This window comes from Canis lupus, chromosome 18 (genome assembly GCF_048164855.1).
Source record: "Canis lupus baileyi chromosome 18, mCanLup2.hap1, whole genome shotgun sequence".
Lineage (NCBI taxonomy): Eukaryota > Metazoa > Chordata > Mammalia > Carnivora > Canidae > Canis > Canis lupus.
In genome coordinates this window covers 9289687-9312509 of record NC_132855.1, presented here as the reverse complement: position 1 = coordinate 9312509, position 22823 = coordinate 9289687, and the positions used below count along the sequence as shown (strand labels likewise).

Genomic DNA, 22823 nt, shown 5'->3' with positions numbered 1-22823 from the left:
CCACCACGGGGCGCCTTCCTACAGCAAAATAGATGCTATGAACACTTGCTACTTTTTTTCCACTGAGCTTTGCTTCTGCTCTGGGCCTCCCACAGCCCAAGCTGTTCTGTTGTCATATTTGTGCTCATCCTGAGCTCAAAATTCGCTTTTCCAGTAAGATTTCTTTATACAGATCATGTATTTACTTATTGGTACTCTATCCTGATCCTGAATGTATGACCCAGCAGTACACAGTATTCATTCAAGAAACCTCTACTGAACACCTACTATGCACCAGGCCCAGTTCTGGAAGCTGGGGAGATCACGGTCATCAGGATAGATAAAACCCCTGCCCTCTGAGGTTTTCCTTCTGGAACGAGGGATGAAGACAGACTTTAAATGACTAAAACCCAATTCTTTATTCAGTTACAGATGTGTCAGGTCATCCAAGAAGCAAAACGCAAAGCGAGTATGAGAGAGAGAACTGAGCGAGCAGGGCAGAGAGGAGATGCTTGAGAAAGTGAGGGTTAAACTGAGCCCCCAGCAGGTGAACCGGGATCACCCAGGATGGGAGGGCGAGGAGCAGGAGAGCGGGGGTTCAAGCAGAGTGAAGCATAAAGACATGGGACCAGGCAGGTGGGCAGGGCGAGGTCACGGGGCCTGAAAGCCCGAGTCTGTTCTGTGTCCTCAAAACAGAGCACAAGCAGGGGATGCGAGCAAGGGAGCTGGGGGTGACATCACCTGGTGTGAGTTCCAGAAAGGATGGGAGAAAGGAGAGGGATGCAAGTATGGACCTGAGGGAGCGCAGGCAAGGCGGCAGTGTGGAAGGGCCCCGTGGCAGGCAGGCGGGGGACTGGGGGTAGGGGAGGCAGATGTGAGATGCTGTGGAGGCCCCAGAGTAGTCCAAGAGAGGTCGGGATGAGGACAGAAGGCGGGGAGGTTTGCAAGGACAGCTCCGAACTTTCTAGGGTTTGGTGCTGCCATATACTGAGATGGGAGGAGCGGGCCTGGAGGGAAAGGCTTTCAAGTGTTCCCCAGTAATGTGCTTGCTCATGCCAATCAGCATTGGAAAGTTTGGAAAAAAGGTAAGAAAACTGCTTAAATTGGGCCTCGATGTTTGCATTTGTTTTCACACAGATCAAGCTCAGAGTAGCAACTGTCTGCACCATACTCTATGTTCTGAGAAATGGGAACTGGCAAGAACTAAGTACTTGATCTTTGACTGATTATGTGTCCAGCTGATGCCCTGTTGTGTCCTTATCTCTACTTTAACTTGTCCTAGTTTAGATTTATAATCTTAAATTGGGAAAGTGTCATTTGTACCATCCTCCTGGCTAAGATGTATAGAGTCACACAAGTGCAGCACTCTGAGTCTCATTCCTTAAAACTTTCGATCCATAAATAAAACTCATAGATTTCCAAGTGGGTTTTTTTTTTTTTTTCCTTTTTTAACCTTCTTACATGCAGGTTATCCATCTGAGGGTAGACAGACTAATGGTCCCCCAAAGAGGTCCATGCCTTAATTCCTAGAACCAGTGAGTATGTAATGGCAAAATGGACTTTGCGTAAGTGACTAAGGGTCTTGAGATGATGAGGTTACCCGGGATTATCTAGATCGGCCCAATGTAAACACAGGGGTCCTTACAGGTGAAAGAGGAGAGACTGCTGAGTCAGAGAGAGAGAGCTGGCGATGCTCCACTGCAGGTTTTAAAGATGGAGGAGGGGGCCAGAGGCCAAGGAGTGCAGGTGTAAAAGGCAAGAAAACAGAACTCTCCTAGACCCTCCCCAAAGAAATGCAGCTCTGCGGACTCCTTAATTTTAGTGGAGGGGGAAGCATTTCGAACTGCAGCCCTACTGAACTGTAAGATACAAAATTTATGTTGTTTTAAACCATTACACTTGTAGTAACTGTTACAGTACCAACAGAAAACTAGTACCCCCAAACTGTATCTGAACAGGGTCTGATTTCATCAAATTTTGGTGATGCCATTCAATTCTCTAGGTTTATAGTTTCGAGGTATGTTTTAACCCATTCTCTATCATTCGGTTACAGTTACTTCTGGGGATATAAGATAAAAATCCAAATACCCTAAACCAAACCAAACCTTTCCTCTGTTTTAAGAAGTGTGTGTATACATGCCTTTTTTTTTTTTTTTTTCTTAATTAGAGGCCCAAAACGTTAGACTTAAATTCTTTTACTTGTTGTTGGCGGTGGCCTACGACAGGAATTCCTTTTAATTCTTTGTATCCCTCTCCCCGACACCTTTAGCTATAGTTTTATATTGTCCTTCTTCTTCTCCCTCTAGCTAGACAAAATCAGCCTAAGTTTGTGAGATGCAGGGATCTACATTCTCCTGTTAATCACAACCTAACACATCCTATCCTGTCCTTTGATACTATCTATGGAGCCTACTATTTGCACCGCACATCTTCCTTTCCTCTAACATCTCATATTTCAACTGGACAATACAGATAGGCTCCATCTATCATCTAAGTCCATAGTTTCCAACTTGGGATTTTGGAGTAGTTACTAGAAACACTCTCCAGGTTTCCCTAATGCTAGTGTTGGTGCTCAGGTAATTTAAGCAGAGCATAGTTGGCGACTTGGGAAGTTCTCAGGTAAATTTGCTGTTTTCTTTTCATGAAGACAACCTGTTTCCGATATGCCTTGCCATTTATATGTAAGTTTCTGTTTTCTCCAATGGTGAATCACTCAACATCAAGCCAAACCTCATCCTGGGGCAGTGATGGAGGTCTTTCCTTTTACTAGATCTGTATGCTTCTAGGTGTCCCATTGATCAGGAGCTGCTTCTGCTTCTCCAGAAGGTTATGTTTCTCCATAATCGTCCTCCATGGGGAACGTCGCACATAACACAAGAGACAGGTTTCCCCTTCTCCTCCTCCTCCTCTGCAGCACAGTGACACAGTCACCAACCTCCCAACATGGCCTCTGAGCCTCTCCTCCACATCACCAGTAAAGACACTCCAACATCCACATTTCCTGGGTCTCTTTAGTCCATCCACCCCCACCTCAAGACATAATCTTACCACCTCCCACAAAGACCCAATTACTTTTCTCCTGGATTCAAACAACTTCTTCTCTTTGTGTCTCCTTAGTCCTGATTTCTGTACCACCAACTAAGCATCAGTAATCAGTAAGAACTGAGTCCACAGACAGAACACATTTCAGAGAGGCATATGATGAATACAATCCCTTCAGATAATTTCTTTACCTTTGAGAACAATTTTCATGATCTACGTTGTTCTTTTGGTGTTAGACTTTAACAAAGAATTAACTGGCCAGTGAGGGAGAAATATGGCAGAAACAACCAATTCCTCTGAGATGAGGTGATTTGGTGAAAGCAAAATCTTGATTTTCTTGATTTGGTGAAAGCAAAATTGGTGTTCTAGTTACACCAGGTACCTGGCCTGGACCTCTACCCTCTACGCTTTGCACCTCTGTTCCTAACCCTGGGTCACTGCAGAAGAACCTCCATGTCTCTGAGGAGCAGAGTTTGAAAACCACTGCAAGAAACATCTTTACTCCAGGATGAGATGTTTTCCTGGGGAGAAATTAGAAGGTTTGAAATTTCTTTTATTCACTGAAGTATTATTTCAGGGAAAAAAAAAAAAAACCCAAAACAAACCATAAACAAAGTCTATCAACAGGAGGAAGAATAAATTAACCATGATAAATTTGTTCAGAGTGGAACGCTATCCAATAATAATAAAAATAATAAAAGGACTAGAGCTGTATCTAGTAGCTTGGATAAATATAAAAGTATAATATTAGTCAAAAAGAAGCACTCTAGGGACGCCTGGGTGGCTCAGGGGTTGGGCGGCTGCCTTCGGCTCTCCTGTGAAGAGCCTGCTTCTCCCTCTGCCTATGTCTTTGCCTCTCTCCCTCTCTCTCTGTGTGTGTCTCTCATGAATAAATAATCTTTTTTTTTTTAAAAAGGAGCACTCTATAGAATGTCATACAACATAATATCATCATATAAAGACTAAATGGTGAAAGACATTTGAAAAGATGAAAAAATATTTTTATAGATTTGTAATAAAGGCATAGAAAATAGAAACAGGTGTCTCTGACAGTGGGAATTTCTCTGAAATAAGTAAGTACATGCAGGAGGGTCTAAATATATCTCTAATGACAAATTTCTTAATAAAAGACCTAGAGCAAATATCTGGTATTGTTGAGATTTATTAATGATTTACTATCTTATACTCTACTCTTGTCTGTATGTTTAAAAGGTTTTACAATAAAATACTGTAAAAAAAAAAGCGTTGTTTGCTACATTTGAAATGCTGTTTCAAAAATATTATATACACATATGTATTCATGTGGAAAGATAATTTTCAATAGAGTCAATTTTTAAAAGTCTATTTGGTGATAGTGATAGAAACTTCTTAAAATAAACTTTAAAATGAGGCTGGTACTTTATTTCAGGAAAAACTAGAAGAAAACAAAAGGCAATGGGATTTAATAACAGATATTATGATGAAATCAACTTAGTAACTGGTCATTTGCTACTAGGATAAAATAAAAAATGATAACACATCAAAACTTTCACTCAGTTTCAGAACATAAATCGATGGAAACATTTTAAGAACAAGACAAACAAACAAGGATCAGGTCCCTGTAAACATCTCTGAATGTAAATGTTAAATTTTATTGAACCAAAAAAATGAAATCTATAACAAGAAAATAAGCATGCCTGATATCACAACTAGTTTGTGATTAGAATCAATTTAATCATTAGGGTTTTCACTCTTTCTGGAAATAAAGCATTAATAGCCATACCACTGTATTTGGCTACTAAATAAATTCATCCTACTATCCAAATACACAATGCTTCTGAGAAAGGAATTTTCTGTTTCCTCTTTCTCATTGCTTCTGCTGAACTATGACTACTGCAGGTAAGTAATGGCTTTCCAGAAACATTGTCTCTGGAAGGAGACTCATCACCCTACCTGGATTGGTGTAAAGCTGGCTTTCCACGGTTTTGCCGATGCACTGCAGTTTAACGGCCTGAAGGGAGTCATCTACGTGTACGATGGTCGGCAGACTGCCCAGGGTGTCCTGCACCAAGTTGGCCACTTCCCTGACATCAAAGAGCTTCAACAGTTCTGAGTACACAGCTGGAAAGGAGCTCAGAAACACAGCCTTAAAAGGAAGAAATGTAAATCAACTCCAATATGCACCCAGAGAAATCTGCTATAAAATGTCAATGAATTTAAGACTGTGACAAATAATTGTGAATGATTTAAAAAAATGAACGTAAAACATTTCTGGTGCCTAAAGCTAAAAGGCTGCAATTTTTTAAAAAGTGTAGCAAATTAGAACAGTATTTTTAAATGTGCCAGGGTGCAATATAATAAAACTGAGAATTTCTGGAAAATCACTGACATTAGCAAAATGATTGGCAAAAAATCCCACAGAATCAGCAAAATGCAGCATGATCGAATGGAAAGAATGCTCAACCAAGACCTGGAATGCAGTCACTTATAGTTCATTTCTTTTTGGAGAAGGTTTCTGAAGAGCTCATATAAATCTCATTTACCTTTAAGAAACCAAACACATTGATTCCCAAAAGCACTGAAGTTATGGTTAAAGAAAGAAACGAGACAGGGACTCAGTAGACCTAGATTGTATATCCTACTAGCTTTGCTACTAATCAACTCTGTGACCTCAGGTCATTTTAGCCTCTTGGGTTTCAGCTTTATCACCGGTAAAATGAAAAGATTATTATAACTAACCTTTAGGTTGTTTTGAGATTTATTGTAACCCCAGAACTGTGTGTACTCAGAACAATATTCTTTATGTAAGTGAAGAAACCTGATAATCATTTTTTAAGGAAAAAAAAAAAAAGATGCCAGTATTAAATCCTAAGGGGCACAAACTGGGCTGGGATTGTACATCAAAACAAACCTAGTCTTTTAAATTCCACAAAAGGAGGGCAATGGAAGGAAGCGTCAACCAGCCTCAAGTCTATGAAGTGGGGGAAGGAGGCACATGTTTCTAATATGCTGATATTCAAGCACTAGCTGGCTTACCAATGAGACCTGACACCAGCAGAAAGTAGGTCGAGTGTACATGTGCTGATGATTCAAACGCAGACTCAAATTCAAATTCATGGGTTTTTGGCATTTATCTATACAGCAGCAGCAAAAATATCTAGAAGAGCCAAGACCTGTTTTTGATGCCAGAACCATCAAAATGCTTCAGGTGCTACAACTGACAGCTATGCTCTCCTTGACTCTTAGACATTATAGATTTACTTGAATGCATTTAAAATTAATAACTTGGTATTCTCTGTTAAAGACGATATTTATATAACCTTCATTTCATCTGCAAAGAGCTGAGTCATACAGATGAAGTTAAAAAAAAAAAAAACAATAAAATGAGCCCAGCTGATTACTGAAAAGGCAACTATGCTGATTTTCCTGAGGAATCTTTTCATTTATCCATTAATTCTTTACTTAGAGCTCTTCAAAAAAGCATGTGAATGTGCCTGAAGTGGAGACACATGTATTAAAAAGGATAAAGGAACAAGGACCTTTTGATAAGGACAGAGAGACAGCTGGACCAAGCTACCTAAACTAAGGATTTTCATTGCAAATAAAAAGAAAAGCCTACGCTTGTTTTGACCTTCCCGATAACCAAGACGGACAAAGGTAATTATTAGGAACTTGGGGCAGGGTCTTGGGCCTCAATTCCTTCTGACATTCCTCTTCTGCTCTGAGGGATCCAGGATAGGTATCTATCTGTGGAAGGGAAACCAAGAGCCACAGCTCCAAGAGCTGAGTGAAATGGCAGTTCTGTTAGGGCAGGGATCCCAAAGACAGAGTCATGAGTGAGCTGGGTTTAGGGGATCCCGGTAGAACCACGGGGGCCAGATCTGTGGGGGCACTAGAAACGGATTCAATGTGAAGGTTTTCTGGGATGGTTGCTCTGCCTCCAGAAGACAAAAATTGCCCTGAGTTGTAGCCTACAGGGAAAACCATGCAGAGGAGAGCAAGGGAACCAGGTTTTTGTCTTTAAGGCAATTTAACAGTAAAATTCAGACTAGTGGGTTTCCTTGGCTCTGGGTGTGACAGAATTCTAAGATGACTCCCAAGACTTTTTCCCCCTGGCGCTGTTCCTAGGACTTTGTTATATTACATGGCAAAAACGACTTGGCAGGTATAATGAAGGTTACTAATGAGTTGATCTTAAAATATGGAGATTATTCATATGGGGTTGTCCTACTGACATGACCCTTCCAAGCAGAAGTTTTCTCTAGCTCATGGTGGGAGAACTGAGAGAGATCTGAAGCATGAGAAGGATCTGACCTACTGTTGCTGGCTTTGAGGATGGAGGGGCCACATACCAAGGAATGTGAATGGGCTCTAGAAGTGAGAAGGCCTCTCCCTTCTCCCAACCCCTCGCTGATAACCAGCAAGGAAATGGGAATCTCAGTCTTATGAACACAAGGAAACTGTTTCCTACCAAAGGCCTGGAAGATTCTGAAAGTGAATTTTTCCCCAGGACCTCCAAAGAAGCCATCAAAGCCAACACTTGGATTTTGGCTGTAGGAGATTCCAAGCAAAAAATCCACCCTACCCTCCTGATCTACAGAACTGTGAGCTAATAAATGGATGTTATATAAAGCCATTAAGCCCGCGGTTATGTGTTAGGCAACAACAGAAAAAAATCACACACAGTGTCAATCAGATTAGTGACACCTTCCTTCTTAGAAAAGAGAGCTATGAAGGTGTGGGGTCAAGAGGGGACTTGGAATAAGCAAAGTGTAAAGTGTTCCCCACGCTCCCAAAATACAGAGGGACTAGGAAGTCCTCTTTGCTTAATAAAGAAAATTAACCACTTCATCGTTTTAGATGAAGCCTTTTAGGATCAAACTAAAAGAAAATTGTCACATCACGTGGGCTCATATTCTCAGTTCAGGGCAACTACTGAGATGCAGTGGAAACATAACTTAAGGAAAAAGAATATTTCTCTAACTTTATAGAAGGGAAAAATAAAAACCTCTTGAGTCCCTAGGAAGGCATGTCATTGAGAAACCATGACTTATGGTTACTCTTAAAAGTAAGAGAATATTTTTCAGATGTGAATTAGATAAGTTTGTCCCTTTAACCGGTAAAGGTTTAAGATTAAAAAAGAAGTCTCAAATATAATAGCTTTTATAAAAGTAGTGAGTTACTGAGAACTTTGATTTAAAGGAATACATAAGTAGCTTGTTGGATTATCCTTTTCAAATATCAACTGCTGGAAGTAGAGTTTAGCTAGTGGGCAATGTGACTTTGAGGTATCTGGCAAGTTCCTTAAGTGCAGTGATTGCACTATTGGCAACAGAGCCCAAAATGTCATTTAAAGGGCCTGAGTTGTATCCTTGCCCAGATGTAAGATCCGTCCACTTGTGTAAAGAAGAGATTAGCAAGAATAGCCCCCAAAAGTGAGAAAAAGCACAGCGCTGCTATTGGAAGGTTGGTACATTTCTGCTGTTTTACCATTCTATGTAATGCCTTCCAAATGTCAAATGGCACTAAATTATGATGATACTCTAAGGGATCTAGTTTTGTCTTCTAATCTCCCATTTCTTTCCCCTAATTCTCGGTGATTATCAATCTCTACTCTCCAGGGGATGGCAGCAAAGAGGCTGCTTCTCCATCTGACAGGTTTTTAACCAAGTCATTAGAACTCAAAGTGTATCAAAAGGATTAAGAAAATGTAGAGTAGATATTGAGACCGATTGCTCAGAACACTTCAAGGCCAACACTTCAAGCCACTTGGAAAGTGGCTAAATCCCGTTCTCAAACAGAACATGTGGAGCTACTTCAGGTAATGGCATGTGGCAACAGCCTCTCAGCACTGGTCATACAAGATCGGTCCCAGGACAACTAGGGTCAAGTTAAATAAAACAAAACAACATGCAGTTTAGCCAAGTCCAATATAATGAGTCTCAAGTTGACAGATTAAAATGCAGTGAAAGGGTTGGAGTAAACAACAGTAACAAGTCAGCTCCAGTGAACTTCCTTCCCCAAGGCTGATGGTGACAGCGTGTCTACTCATCGGCATGTGTTCTGGGAACTGAAATCCAGGCTGCTGCAGACCAACAGTCTCCCCAAGAAGAGGGAGAACAGTCGGAGGAAAGGCAACCTAACTTCTGCTCTGCTGGGGCTCAGAGACTAGGGCACCTTTTAAAAGTCTGCAAAGTTGCTTACGCTACAAATATAAACTGGAGCTATGGATTTCTCGTTGGCGAAAACATTCGCTTCTGCTGCTGTGTAAACACAAATAAACTGGACTCATTTTTGCTCTACTGAGCAAAGACGAAAAAGACATTACCTGTGATTGAGATAACGCTCCTGACCCTTTGCTCTCTTGAGAAAGGAAGAAACGGACCGACATAAGGAGCTCCTGAATGCAGCAGCGAAATTCCTCTTCATTTTGTCCACCAGTAGCAAGGGAGAAGAGCCTTCGGGATTGCACTATATACTTAAAAATATATTCTTGTGCCTTAAAACAAAACATTTTAAAAGTTAGCCTCAAAAGAAACCAAGAGCATTTAACAATGACACGGCATAATAACCACGGACAGCATTAGATTGTTAAATTATTGATTTAAATGCTAAGACCCCATGAGATTTTCGAACAGTATTTACTTGTGGGCAAAGAGCCATTTTTTTTTCTCTGATGCTAGTGAGAGAAAAGGTATAGATAATTTGAAAATCCTTTGTAATTTTCAAGATATATGAACTTGAAATGCTTTTGATCCTCAGGTGGTTTTTAGTTAACAGAGAGATACGTCTGTTTCTCAAAAAATTACTGTGTTTTGCTGGCAGGTACTCTTGCCACTTAGCATTTTACCTCCAATCAGCCCAAGGCGATAGATTTATAATCAGTAAAAGACTTGTTTTTAAAAATGTATACCTGTCAACTTCTATCTAGTGACCTCAAATAGAGCGGCATTCAACAATAGGACATCAGAGGACCCTCAGAGCAGCTAATGGACAATCCCTTTAAGAACCTGTGTTCTTGGGATGCCTGGGTGGCTCAGTGGTTGAGCATCTGTCTTTGGCTCAGGCTGTGACCTGGAGGTCCTAGGATGAAGTCCCGCATCGGGCTCCCCTCAGGGAGTCTGCTTCTTACTCTGCCTGTGTGTTTGCCTCTCTCTGTGTGTCTCTCATGAATAAATAAAATCTTAAAAAAAAAAAGAGCCTATGTTCTTTTATGAACATGTTTGCAAGTAAAGTGTTAACATCTCCATATACAACTGAACACAAAGGGTCCAGACACCTGGGCAGCATTAAACCATGAGACCCAGCAAAACCTCAGGTCTCCTCACTGTGACCCCTGCTAAGCCACCCTATTCCCTTTCAAAATTAGGACAAATCGCCCTCAAATGGCCTCTGTCAGGGTATTGGAAGCAAGAGCCAGGAAGTCCCAAGCTTAACTGCCTATGTGTGGTCTTCTGTCATGAAACCTCCCTCCTGCTAATCCTAGACTTCACTCCGAGTGTTCTGGAGCTCAGAGGTATAAGGATTCAATCCCAAGCAGTTCCAGTGGGTGAGCCTGGCAAAGTTTCTTTCAAATTTCATCAGCTCTGGAGGAGCATAAACTGATTAAGAGCCTTGAATTGGAAAGCCAGTAATATATCATCCCCAATTACTGTCTGTGTAGAGGAAAGCAATTAGTTTAGGCAGCATCATGCAACAGCTCCATTAGACTATATTATCTGTTATTGACAGCACGTCATTACCTTCAACACCTCCTGGATGTGCTCTTGCCGTTCTGCTTCCGTGATCCTGTCCACGTACCACTTGAGAACTTTGATGAGATCTCTAAAATACAGGGGAAAATGTACAGAAGGTGGACTTGGTCGAGTTCTTAGGTAAAAGACAACAAATAAAATGCTGTTATCACAAGGAAGCTTCTTTCCCATCGGTTCTCACTGTTTTCTGTCAAACTGCTTGATCTGATAATGTTAGGAATCTGCACATCAGCATCACTACCCCTTTTTGAAGATGCAGAGAGAAACACTTCCTCCCATTGAGATTCTCTTCAGTATGGATATATCCCATTGACTCTGCTGTTTTCTGGCAAAGCTTTCCAATGGGCAGACACAAATACCAGAGAAAAGGTCTCTGGCCAAGAAATCTGGAAGTCTGACCATCATGGTCAATCCTGGACAACTGCTAGTTGGGATTTCTTCCCCAGTGACCATGTAAATAGCTGGATGAAATATTCAGTTGGAGGCAAACGGGGGTGTGGGGAAGGATAAGGGATCATCTCTCTACTTCAAGTCACATGCCTGTGGGTTTATCTAGCCAACTCTCTGACCTGTGGGAAGAAAAAGGCTTACCCTCAGAGCGCCTTAGTAAGAGAATTTCCAAAACAGCCAAGTTGTTTTTTTTTGTTTGTTTGTTTTGTTTTTTAAGGAACAAAAAGAGAATTTAAAAAAACCCAACAATAATTCTCAAGATTACAGTCTTCCTACCTTTACCTTTGTTCAGTTCTTGGTTTCTGGGAAACAGAGCAATTTTTAAAAAATGCTCCTCTTTTCTCTCAGTCAGAAAAGAGCACGTGGATGTTCTACTAGACAGGTGCTGCCAGGAATGTTATTTTGAAGATAAATGTCAGTGAGTTTCTGACCACCCATAGCCTGAGAAGATTCCATAGGCCTTACCTGTCTTATTAGGAATGATTATCCTGCTCTCCTGGCCAACATAAAGTGTTGGAAATTATGCCCTTCCTCTCTAGCTTCCACTGGTAATTTCAATCACAAATGGTGAGGTGCTACTAAGGCCCCAAATGTCAGGCCGAGTGGTACAGTCGGGCCAACGTCCCAAACGGTCCCTGATAGTACATTTCACCCTCTGTAAAAATCATGTTGACATACCGTTCACTTAAATGTTGGAGGCATAAATCTTCACGTGCATTGATAGGGAATACCCAAGGTAATAGGATCAGATGCTTCTTTGATTACTTATTATCTTTTATATATCACATGATGGGGAAAAACGGGCAAAAACATGATTCAATCTTTTTAAACACACTTCTGGGAAAAAGGCTCGTATGCACAGCCATAGTGCTTAAGGGATGAGGTACAAACGTGGGCAGAGTAGCAATGGCAGTGTTAGAATGGGGAGAAAGAACTTTGGGGGAACATTCCAGGGCTGTATTTAAGCAGGGCCAAAGCCAGGGAAGATATTATACATAGCACAGGAGAGAAGCTGTTGCCTTCTGGCAATTATCAACCAGGCTGCAGGGAGGCAGGTAGGAGCTACAGCTTGTCATTACTCATTTGCTTTAGCCTTGCCTGCAGAGTTTGAGCTCATCAGAAGGGATGAGCAGTTAAAACGGCAGCTCGTATCACAGGGTGGAGTCCATGGCTGCACTGCTTGTGGCCAGGAATCCGGTCTTCACATTAATCAGCATGCACTAGGCACACAGTAGGTACTCAGTATACATGAGCAGATAAATGAATGAATGAGTTAAAAAGGTATTTTGACAAAGGCTGTTTTCCCTTCACCTCTTGTTCGTAAAGACTTCTAGAATCCCCAAGGAACGTGGTGGTTAAATGGGGTTCTTGGCAGCCAAACTGAAATAACCAGTTATTTCAGACCAAAGCGTATCACATGAAATAGAGACAAGAAGAAAACACTTTATATGTTAGGTTTTAGGAATAGAATTCAGAAAGGTTTTTTTTTCTCTTTTAATCAAAGTAAGTTGCAGCCATTAAAAAAAGATGTGTGAGAAAGGAAGAGACTGACTCAAGAGACACTTCAGTTGCTGTGCTTCATTTCTTCCTACACTTTCTTTTAAATTTTCCTATATTGCTGGTTCTGCCTAGAAAAGCTCAAAAGGATCTGCTTCTGAACCAATTACAAGATAAAGGCCTTACCTGTATGCAAGTGCCCCAGCAAAGTGACTCTCAATGTAGGTGTCCATTACAGGTTTAAAATGATGGAATTTGCTATCTTGCAGCAAATTTATTATGTGAACCTAAAAAGAAAATTGAGCTTTATAAACTGAATGCAAATCAAGATTTTTTTTTTTTTTGGTTCTTTTTAAGTGACTCTTAAGCTATTAAGTGCACATTTCAGAAAGTCTTGGTCAAGACCAAGAGACAAAATTGTTAAGATATAATTAAAGTGAATTTAAACTCACCAACGAATCAAATACTTTAGACCCATATTTTTGGGAATTTTCATCTAAAATTCCAAATAAGGTATCCAGTGTATCTTGCAGAAACTGTCAGATAAAGAAGTAAATCAATAAAGAAAATATCACCTGTCCTTCCCCCTCCAAATATTCTTTATTCCATGAATCTCCAAGAGAGGGATAACAAAATAGCATATACCTTTACTATCTCTGAGCCATCAATTTCTTTTAATTTAGAGAGACAGCCTGTGATCTTGTCTGGGTGGGTTCTCCATTTCAAGAGATCAAGCATATCACCTTTTCAAACAGAAAAGGAAGATTAATTGCCTTAGCAGAGAATAGTCCGTCATGTGAAAATATTTCACTGGTAAAAGCTAGGTTCTTACACATGTTACCTACTCTTCCCAGTCATCTAAGTTTCAAGTTCCCCCAGACCATGACTAGCTCTCTAGGATGGCATTTATTACAATGTATTCTAATTATTTCTCCTTTCCCAATGCTCTTGATTTACAAACTCCTACTCATCCTTCAGTTCCCAGAGTAGCTGTTGCTTCGTCCAGAAGTCTTTCCTGAAACCTCCAGACTGAGCCAACTGGCCCCGCCATGTGCTCTCATCCCAAAGTGGCAATGACCCCAACTATTTCAGTTGTTTACCGGTCTTTGCCCCTACTAGTTTGTAAACTCCAAGGGAAAACAAACAAACAAACAACACAACTGACATGCGGAGTCTGGCCCTATGGCATCCCAGCACAGGTAAAGAGCAGCACATAGGAGGCAGGTGATAAATATCTATGGAATCATTTTCTGCCTCCTCCTGTTAAAATGGGAGTTTCTTGAGGGTCAGGAACCTGCTTTAGTCATGTTTGTGTCCCCAACACATAGCACTCTGCCTAGAAATCAATTCTACCCAGCAATGAAGGTCTTCTGGACAATGTGACTCAAACCGGGCAGGACTAGAAGGTCCCCTGCACAACGATGACAAGTCTAGTCAATTGTCGGGTCATCGAGTGAGCCCGTGGAGCTGAAGAGGGCCAGTTCCTGGACTCCACGGTCATCATCCATCCCAGATTCTGGGCAGGCACAGGGCTGAGCTCTTCAAGTCCCTCCCTTTCCTAAACTGACAAGACATGGGCCTGAGTCTAACAGAGTCCTCTGAGAACCTCTTCACCTGGTGAAGGGGAAAAAAATCCTTCTCTCAGCTTTCCTGGGCATAAGTTAGAAAGGCTCCTGAGCATGGTGTCCAGCTTTACTAGTCTCCAGAAGGAGCAGAGAGACAATGGTCTCTGGAAGCCAATGAAAGCAATTCAGAACTGACATCAGGCTTGTGTATGCAGGAAGCGCACAAGGCGAGGGAAGCTGGCAGGGCCGGCTTCCCAGGCTCAGTGAGGCTGACAGACTAGAACAGCCAAGAAAGAAACCAGGAGGGATTTTCCAGCCTTAACAGGGAGAAGTTAGCTTGAAAGCACTCTTTCAGGAAAGACCCAAATGGGACTTGCCGAGACACAGAAAGACCAACATGGAAACAAAAACTAGAAGAAAACAAAAACAAGAAACCAAGGAAGAAGTAGCTGTGATGAAAATAAATAAATAAATAAATAAATAAATAAATAAATAAATAAATAAATAAATAAATAAATAAATGATGTAGCAAAAAGAGATGAGAAAATATATAACAATCTTCAGAGGAAAAAGAAGCAACGTTCACCGAAGCCAGATTCAAGAGAAAAACTTCACAAAGGACTTAATAGTGAGAAATTTAGTATTAAATGGAAATATTGATCTACATCAAACAGGGATAAGAGGATGGTTCAGAATCAGGAAAATGAGGGAATTTTAAGAATAATGATTTTGAAAAATTTTTGTCATATTCCCTAGTGGAAAAAAATCGGAAAATGTTTACTATTCATGTCTCATTCAGACATCCTAGAGGTAGGATTGGAACCATTAAAAAAAAAAAACCATTGGTTATATTTAGAATATCACGTATTTCCACAAGTGGAGACGCGCCACAGCAGAAGTGCTCTGCGTTCTCCCATCAGCTCCTGCCTTGCGCTTCCTTCCTAATTCCAACCCGGGCATCCTCCCTTCCAGTTCCCCACGGCATGATCCCTGCCACTCCCTCTCGCTCCTCTCTTTCTTGCCCCCCAGAGCCAGGCTGTTGCAGGGGCATCCAGGGCAAAGCCTGGCGTGAGGAGCGGAGTGTGTGCAGAGGAAGGAGGGGCTCTGCAGGCCTGCGAGAGGCCTCCCCAGCGGCTGCAGTGGGAAACCAAGACCAGCACTGTCCTAGCAGAGCCGGAGGAGAGATGACAGTGGTCCAGACAACCAGATCGGAATGGGGCTGCTGACCTTTCCTGTGAGCAGTCTGATGACTCTCTAGGCTGCTCGTAATGGGGGAAGCGGAAGAGTAAAGCAGTGTGTTCATCTGGATGTAATTAATCATGTGTACAAAGTGCTCAGAATTAAGTCAAAACTGTCATCTCTTAGGTCTCTCTTTTAGCTGCCTGCAGATACATTAGTTGCAAATTAAGAGCTATGGCCCTATTGCTGAAAACTGTGATTTTTAAGTATTCCATTCAGCAAGCATTTTAGACTATACAGTATGTTTGATCTACCAAGAGCTAGAAAATAGGTGGATGACATAATCCCTACTCCTTTTCTTCCTTTTCTTTTAAATCACACTCTCAGGAAGAGACTGAATAAACCGCCCATTATTTGGGGGAGAAGGGGACGTGCGGAAGTCAGCAACTGTACAACTAACTGGTAGGCTAAATTTAAGCACTGTTTTTTATTTTTAGACTTTTTAAAAGTTATGTGTAACAGCCCTAGGAAGAAAACAAAGAAGTAAAAAATTTCTTCCCTGATCCCTACATTAAGAAGCTTAAAATATCTACTTGATCTGGCAACCACAGATGTTCGGCAGGGTGCTCTCTGGCCTTGGTATGCTATCCATGAACAAACTGGAATACGGAATATGTGCAGACAGACACACTTTCAGGATCCTGAAATGCAAATCTTCTATAAGAAATTGTTCCTAGAGACCATATCACTTGCTAAATGCCCGGTTGTAATAGAAATGGGATTTGTGTATTTTCCAATTTGAGTAAAATGAATACAAAGCAATTTAATTCCAATTTGGAACTGGATTACTTCTGGTCAGAAATGTGTGTCTAGCATGTAAATTTCAGAAAGATCAACTAACTTCCTTCTTCCCATCTCTTTGAAACACAGTATTTATTTCCTGGTTCATTTTGGGCTTTGTTACATTGACAAGGGTAATCAAAGTCAAATGATAATTAACCACTTATCAAGTGTCCAAAAATGAGCCAAGCATTGCCTTCCACACAGTGAGATGTTTAACATAATGATTTCTGAATAGGTTTATTTACCCGTATCTACTTGAAAATGTTCTCTGCTTTTACAAACCTAATTTTTAGGTTTTAGTTCAGTTTTATGTTCACAATTCTGTCTGACATCCTAAACCTGAGAACAAGAACAAATTAAGTCTGCAGGACCAAATACTTTGATGGCAGATAAGCTATTGTTAGGATTATCTGGGTGGGTGGCAAAATGATGGCCCCACAGATGTCAATGTCTTCATCTCCGGTACCTGTGAATATGTTTACCTTTTATGAGAAAAGAGATTTCACAGATGTGATTAAGTTAAAGGTCTTAAAACAGGGGGGATTATCCTGGAATATCTAGTGGGCCCCCTGTAAAGCACAAGGATCCTTAAGAGAGAGAAGATGGTCAGAGTCGTGAACATGTAAAGATGCTCTGCTCCTGGCTCTGAAGATGGAGGAGGGGCTGTGAGCCAAGGAATGCAGCTAGCAGCTATCAAAGGGAAGCAAAAGGATTCTCCCCCAGAGTTTCCAGGAGAAATGCTGTTCTGATGATACCTTGATTTTAGTCCAATGAAAAGGATTTCAGATTTCTGACCTCCAGAAACGCTCAAAGATATATTTTTGTTGTTGGAAGCCAATAATGAGTTTATAGTAATTATCACTACAGCAAGAGATAACTAATACAACCTGAAATTCCTCTACCAGAGTAATCGATCAGTTAAATGTGAACCTAGGTTCTATAGCAGACATACAACTAATCCACACAGAATAAATAGATTTTCTGTCTAAGGGAGTAAATAAATAGCAGGTTGATTTTCTTATCTTCAAAATCTCTGTAGGGTAGACTAGCACCATAAAAAAACATCTGCTGTTTGGTGAATGCTTTATAAACATTATAGAGATCTGTCAGTGAAGTTTTTTTTTTTTTTTTTTCAGTGAAGTTTTAATTTAAGGAAAACCACTAATCCCTGAATACAGATCAAGTCTTGAAGTTTCTTAACTTGGTGATGGCTACCTTCAACCAAATTTACTAAAAATACGCAGCTGATTTTTAAAAAAATTTTCCCCAAAAATACTTTTGGAAGGGGAGAAACAAAAACTAATACAAATGTGAAAGGATCATTTGCCGAAGTCCTACATAAATATAACAGCGCCACAAGAGGAATCGAAAGGGATCTTAAAAGAGATCAATGTTATAGTGTGACATTTTACTTCTTTTCTCGGGTCACGTTCTAGAGAGGAACTGTGTTTCCTCCTACAAATGCTGTTCTGTGACACAGAAGAAAGAGCTAATAGCACTTACCAATGCTGAGGCCCAGGGACACTTTGTGAGATTCAATACCTTATTACGAAGTGACTCTCCTCAACATCATGAGTCTGACTTATTAATACGGCACTGCAAATGCTAGCCAGAAGCCTTATATAGCAACCATGAAGAATTAAAAAATATTTAATTTCCTTCCTTCATTACAGATGATGTTTTCATGACAATTTTCCAAGGAGAAGAGCTTGTTTTATTAATCATAACTTGCTAAACAATCACTGACATAAAAAATATGGTAGAACAGAAAAGCAATATCCATCTAATTAAGCTAAAAACAGCCCCTTGTTCCAAAGCCTGCAATCAGCACTGTTTATGGCGCTATAAAACAAGAGAGATTAAGGTGGTGGTATCCTTTGTCTCTCTGTCTTCCTCTTTTTAAAAAGCAGCTGGGTTTTGATGCCTTGTGCACTTGGGTTTCCATACTGGGATAATTTTGAAGTCTTTAAATTACACGCATTAACAGGCCATCGGGGCACAACAGTTTCCATTTTACTGGAGGTCACAAACAGAAGGACCAACAGTTTTTCTGGTGCAAAGTTCTCCAATATAACACTGGTGTTTGTTAAACCTGCCTGCCAAAATTCTCACGAGCGCTTAAGTACAAGGGCTTTCAAATAAAACAGCATTAAACGTTACCATTCTGTGTGAGTTTCGTGGAACAGAGAAAAGATGTTATCCAAAAAGACTCCTTTGTGGCCTTCATGGCTTGGTGATTATTTCCAAGGAGGATGCCCTTGGAAAAGGGAAGTTTGAGGTAGCGGGCAGTATCCTGAAGATTTGTATTCTCTTCACACTGTTAAAGATATTAAAAATAAAATTAAAAAGGGAGAGATAAGAGACCTCATGAAAATTGTTAAGCATACTTTCCATTTCTGCTGTTTATAAACTGGGAAACATTCCACACGGGATTACAAGTAGAATTTGGCTTTTAAGTAAAGTACACAAAAACAGAGAGATGGAATTAAGCATGGATTTTTGGGCTCAGACCAATTTGGGTTCAAATCCCAGTTCTGCTACTTCTCCCAGGAGTAACTCTATCACATTATCTCACCTCTCGAGATCACCATTTCTAAATCTAAACCTCAGTGTGTTATCGTAAGAATCAGGTTCCATAAAGCCTTTCACACAGAGCCTGATATACAGGAAGTACTCAAGAAATCATATTTGCAGTAACCACATTTAAAACAAATGCTTATTAAATTCTTCCAACATCTCATCTGAGGCTGCTATCGAACAGCTCCTAACTTTGAAAACTGGCAATTACAGGAAACTTTTTCAGGGTCATCTAAGAGTCCCACCATGTGAGAGAAATCTCTACTTCACAGAACATGCCAGTTAACAAATATAAGAGGGATTACAAATTTAGAAAATATAGTTTCATATCCCTAATGTAATTCTTTCTTTAGTCAAAGATGGTCACTTAATGCTAAAATCAGCAAGAAAATTGTTGGATAAAGAACTGGACATTTGGCACATGGGGTTGGCTCGGTAGGTAGAGCATGCAACTCTTGATCCTGGATCATGAGTTCAAGCCCACATTGGGCGTAAAGCTTACTTGGAAACGCCACCCCCCCAAACTAGACATTCTTATGATGCCAATGTAGTATAACACACAGATTAATTTCCAGTGGCAAGAGGACAAATACAACTGCACACACATGGGGCAGGGGGGAATCAGGTTGTGGTTATACCGATGCACGATGGTACAAATATCGCTGTCTGTAACGTATTCTTACTACAGATGTTGAACCTCAGTCTACCACAAGTACAGATTCCACTTCCATTTCATAATAGATACAATGGACAGAACAACATGCTGAACAATACTATAGGGGAAGCAACTAGAAAAACCCTGAAGGCAGCATTTTCTGCAGGATGCCAGGCTTTGTCTCTTCAAGTCCAATGAAGAAAGAAGAAAGAAGAAAGAAGAAAGAAGAAAGAAGAAAGAAAGAAAGAAAAAGAAAGAAAGAAAGAAAGAAAGAAAGAAAGAAAGAAAGAAAAAGAAATAAGAAAGAAAGAAAGAAAGAAAGGAAAGAAAGGAAGAAAGAAAGAAAAAAAGAAAAGGATTGTTCTAGACTAACCAACACTTAAGGCAAATGTGACATATAGTCCCAGATTTGGATCAACCTACTGAAAAGGATTTTTTGAAATTTATACATTGACTTAAGTTCTAGATGAGATTGAAAAAATTCAGTGATTAGAAAATCATTTACCCCAAAGATACAGATGCAATGAAATGCTGGGACACCTGCACCCCGATGTTTATAGCAGCAATGTCCACAGTAGCCAAACTGTGGAAGGAGCCTCGGTGTCCATCGAAAGATGAATGGATAAAGAAGATGTGGTTTATGTATACAATGGAATATTACTCAGCCATTAGAAACGGCAAATACCCACCATTTGCTTCAACGTGGATGGAACTGGAGGGTATTATGCTGAGTGAAGTAAGTCAATCGGAGAAGGACAAACATTATTCTGTATGTTGGCAAATTGAACACCAATAAAAAATAAATTTATTATTAAAAATTTTTTTAAATGTATTAGTCTAAAAAAAAAGAAAGAAATCATTAACTGGAAAAGTAGGTTTTAGGGCAGTATGATATAATGGCCATACTATTCATTTGTCTGAACCCACAGTATATACTATACCTAGAGTGGATCTTAAGGTAAACTGTGGATTTGGGGTGATTATGATATGACAATATAGGTTTATCCTTGATTAAAAAAAAAACATTCTGGTGAGTGAGGTTGATAAGGGGAGAGGCTATGTATGTGGGGGGTTGGCATAGAGAAATCTACCTCCTCCTCTCAATATTATTATAAACCTGTTTTATGGTTCTGTTCTATGATATCATTTGTGTAAAAAAAATCCACAGAGAAAAATATCTAAAAGCATATACACTAGAGGATTAATAGTTAACAGCACCCAGGTAATGAGGGTATTGTTTTTATTTTGAATTATCTCTGTACTTCTTTATAATGATAAAAGTGATTTTAAACTACAATTCTGAAAAAAAATATTTTCACAGATACAGAGTTCGTATAACTTAGGCTATTTTGAGTATAAATTTTAAAACTCACATCAGCTTAATTCCTTTAAATGTTTTCAAGACTAGTGTCTTGGTTAACAGGCAGGGGTTTAAACAGAGAATCCCTTTGGTATTCCAAAGTACTGTGTGTGATTCATAAAATATTTAAAAAATTTTAAATAATAAATTTTAGGAAAGACCTAACGAGTTCAAAGAGATGGAATCAGAATACTACAAGATGTTCTTACTAGCACACCTGCCCAGTAACAGGAGTACCTATAAACACAATAAGCAGCCTCTATAATTCTCTTCTAACGTTACAACTCCAAATGCTTTCTTTTATTACTGGGAGATATTTCATGGAGACAGCAGAGCGTGTGAAACACACATATATGGTTTAGAGAATCATTACAAAGTAAATGCTTCAAATGCCTTCTTCAGAAACAGCCCTTTGGCAAAGTAATGTTCTGGAACCCTTGACTGCCATCCCTTCTTGTCTTGTTCTTGGTATCGGGGCTCGGAAGATAGCAAGCCAAAGCATGAGTCACAGCACCCCGCACTGCCCCGTACTTCCTGCCTGGGTCTGGTCTGTGGGGTCAGGAACATGCTCTGGTCTCCCAGCCCTCACCTGACTTGTGTTCCATCTATCTAACCGCCACTTCCTACTGTGACAAGCATGGGGGAACACAACAGACATACTGTCCAGCTATTGCCAAGCGTCCTCTTCAGGAGCTGGAGAGGCTCTAGCCTGCTGTGTTCCATCTACTCACAGAAATTGTGCCCCTACAGATATAGCTCTTATTCCCCCACCCATCAAATAATTGCCTAGCTCATGAGCACTTCTGGCACCCTCTTAGAATTTCTGCTTGATACGCTCATCTAGCTCTGCTGGTGGCCACGGACTGACGACTTCTGTGACTGAAGATAGGATGGTTGTTTCATGTATTTAGGGAGCCCTGTGAATAGAAGACTTGGTTGTCTTCTCTTGGGCCAATCACTGTGGCCAGATGAGTGCCACCAGCACTGGTTCACTTTACTTCTCCTTCAGCCTGGGTGGGGGGGGGGGGGGTCAAGACCTCAGCATCTGAATTTGTCTGAGGCGTGATACCTTAACAATTCTTGCAGCTGAACACTATCACTCACAGTCAAGTACAAAGACAATAATTAACATAAATATTAAGATGTAAAAGTCATTTCAAGATCTCCCGCCAACAACACTGGGTATGTGTGCATGAGCTTGCATGTGCTAGTAGGGAAAGGGCAGGTAGAGAAAATTCTACCCACCAATTCAGCGAAGAAAAGCACATAATCACTCTTTGGTCTCAATGAACCTTTTGATGAGAACATTTGCCAGGAGTTTGACACTGAATTTTTTTGTCCAGTAGGAGTCCAAGGAGATAATGCTAGGTATAGGGTTAGAGTTGGAGGTTTGGATCTATTTCTGAAGAACTTATGTGGCCTCAAGAAGTTGTACAGAACAATCTCATAGCATATCTTTTGTTGTTCTCTGAGGTTCTCAGCATGCATCCTTAACACATCATACATACACTGGAGATTTTAAAAGCATCCAAGCAATCACCATTTATGATGGTTTACTACATGTCAAGCACTGCAAAGCACTTTATGTGCATTTTCTTATTCTCATAATCACCTCACAAGGCAGGACACTGTAATCTGAGGAGCTATGTGATTTGCTCAATGTCACATTATCAGTAAGTGTCAAGAGTTGGGATTTGAACCAAAGTTTGTGTTCACAACTACTAGAGAACACTGTCTCCTTCAAATGTTGTTTTAACCAAGTTTTGAGTTTTGTTATAATGAATAAACATTTATTGATCTATAGGTAACATACTGAATGGTAGGTAAGGCTAAGAAAGACTAAAAAGTTCACTTTTCCAAAAAAAAAAAAAAAAGTCTATTTGTGGGAGACACCCTGGGAGGCAGCTCAGAGTGGCCTGTAGAGCTGAAATGGATTTCTGTCA

The 22823-nt window shown here is 40.3% G+C and overlaps 1 protein-coding gene across 8 annotated transcripts in view; it reads right to left on the bottom strand.

Annotated features, from left to right (window-relative positions):
• The window catches only part of DOCK4 (dedicator of cytokinesis 4), a 410872-nt gene that overhangs the window by 113561 nt on the left and 274488 nt on the right, over positions 1 to 22823 (bottom strand). For all 8 annotated transcript variants that reach the window (XM_072783430.1, XM_072783431.1, XM_072783435.1 and 5 more), the window contains exons 17-23: positions 18449 to 18605; positions 13347 to 13444; positions 13154 to 13237; positions 12888 to 12988; positions 10743 to 10824; positions 9329 to 9499; positions 4954 to 5146 (exon numbers count right to left, since the gene is read on the bottom strand). In XM_072783430.1, coding sequence (XP_072639531.1) covers positions 4954 to 5146; positions 9329 to 9499; positions 10743 to 10824; positions 12888 to 12988; positions 13154 to 13237; positions 13347 to 13444; positions 18449 to 18605 — 886 coding nt within the window. The remainder of the gene's footprint in view (positions 1 to 4953; positions 5147 to 9328; positions 9500 to 10742; positions 10825 to 12887; positions 12989 to 13153; positions 13238 to 13346; positions 13445 to 18448; positions 18606 to 22823) is intronic.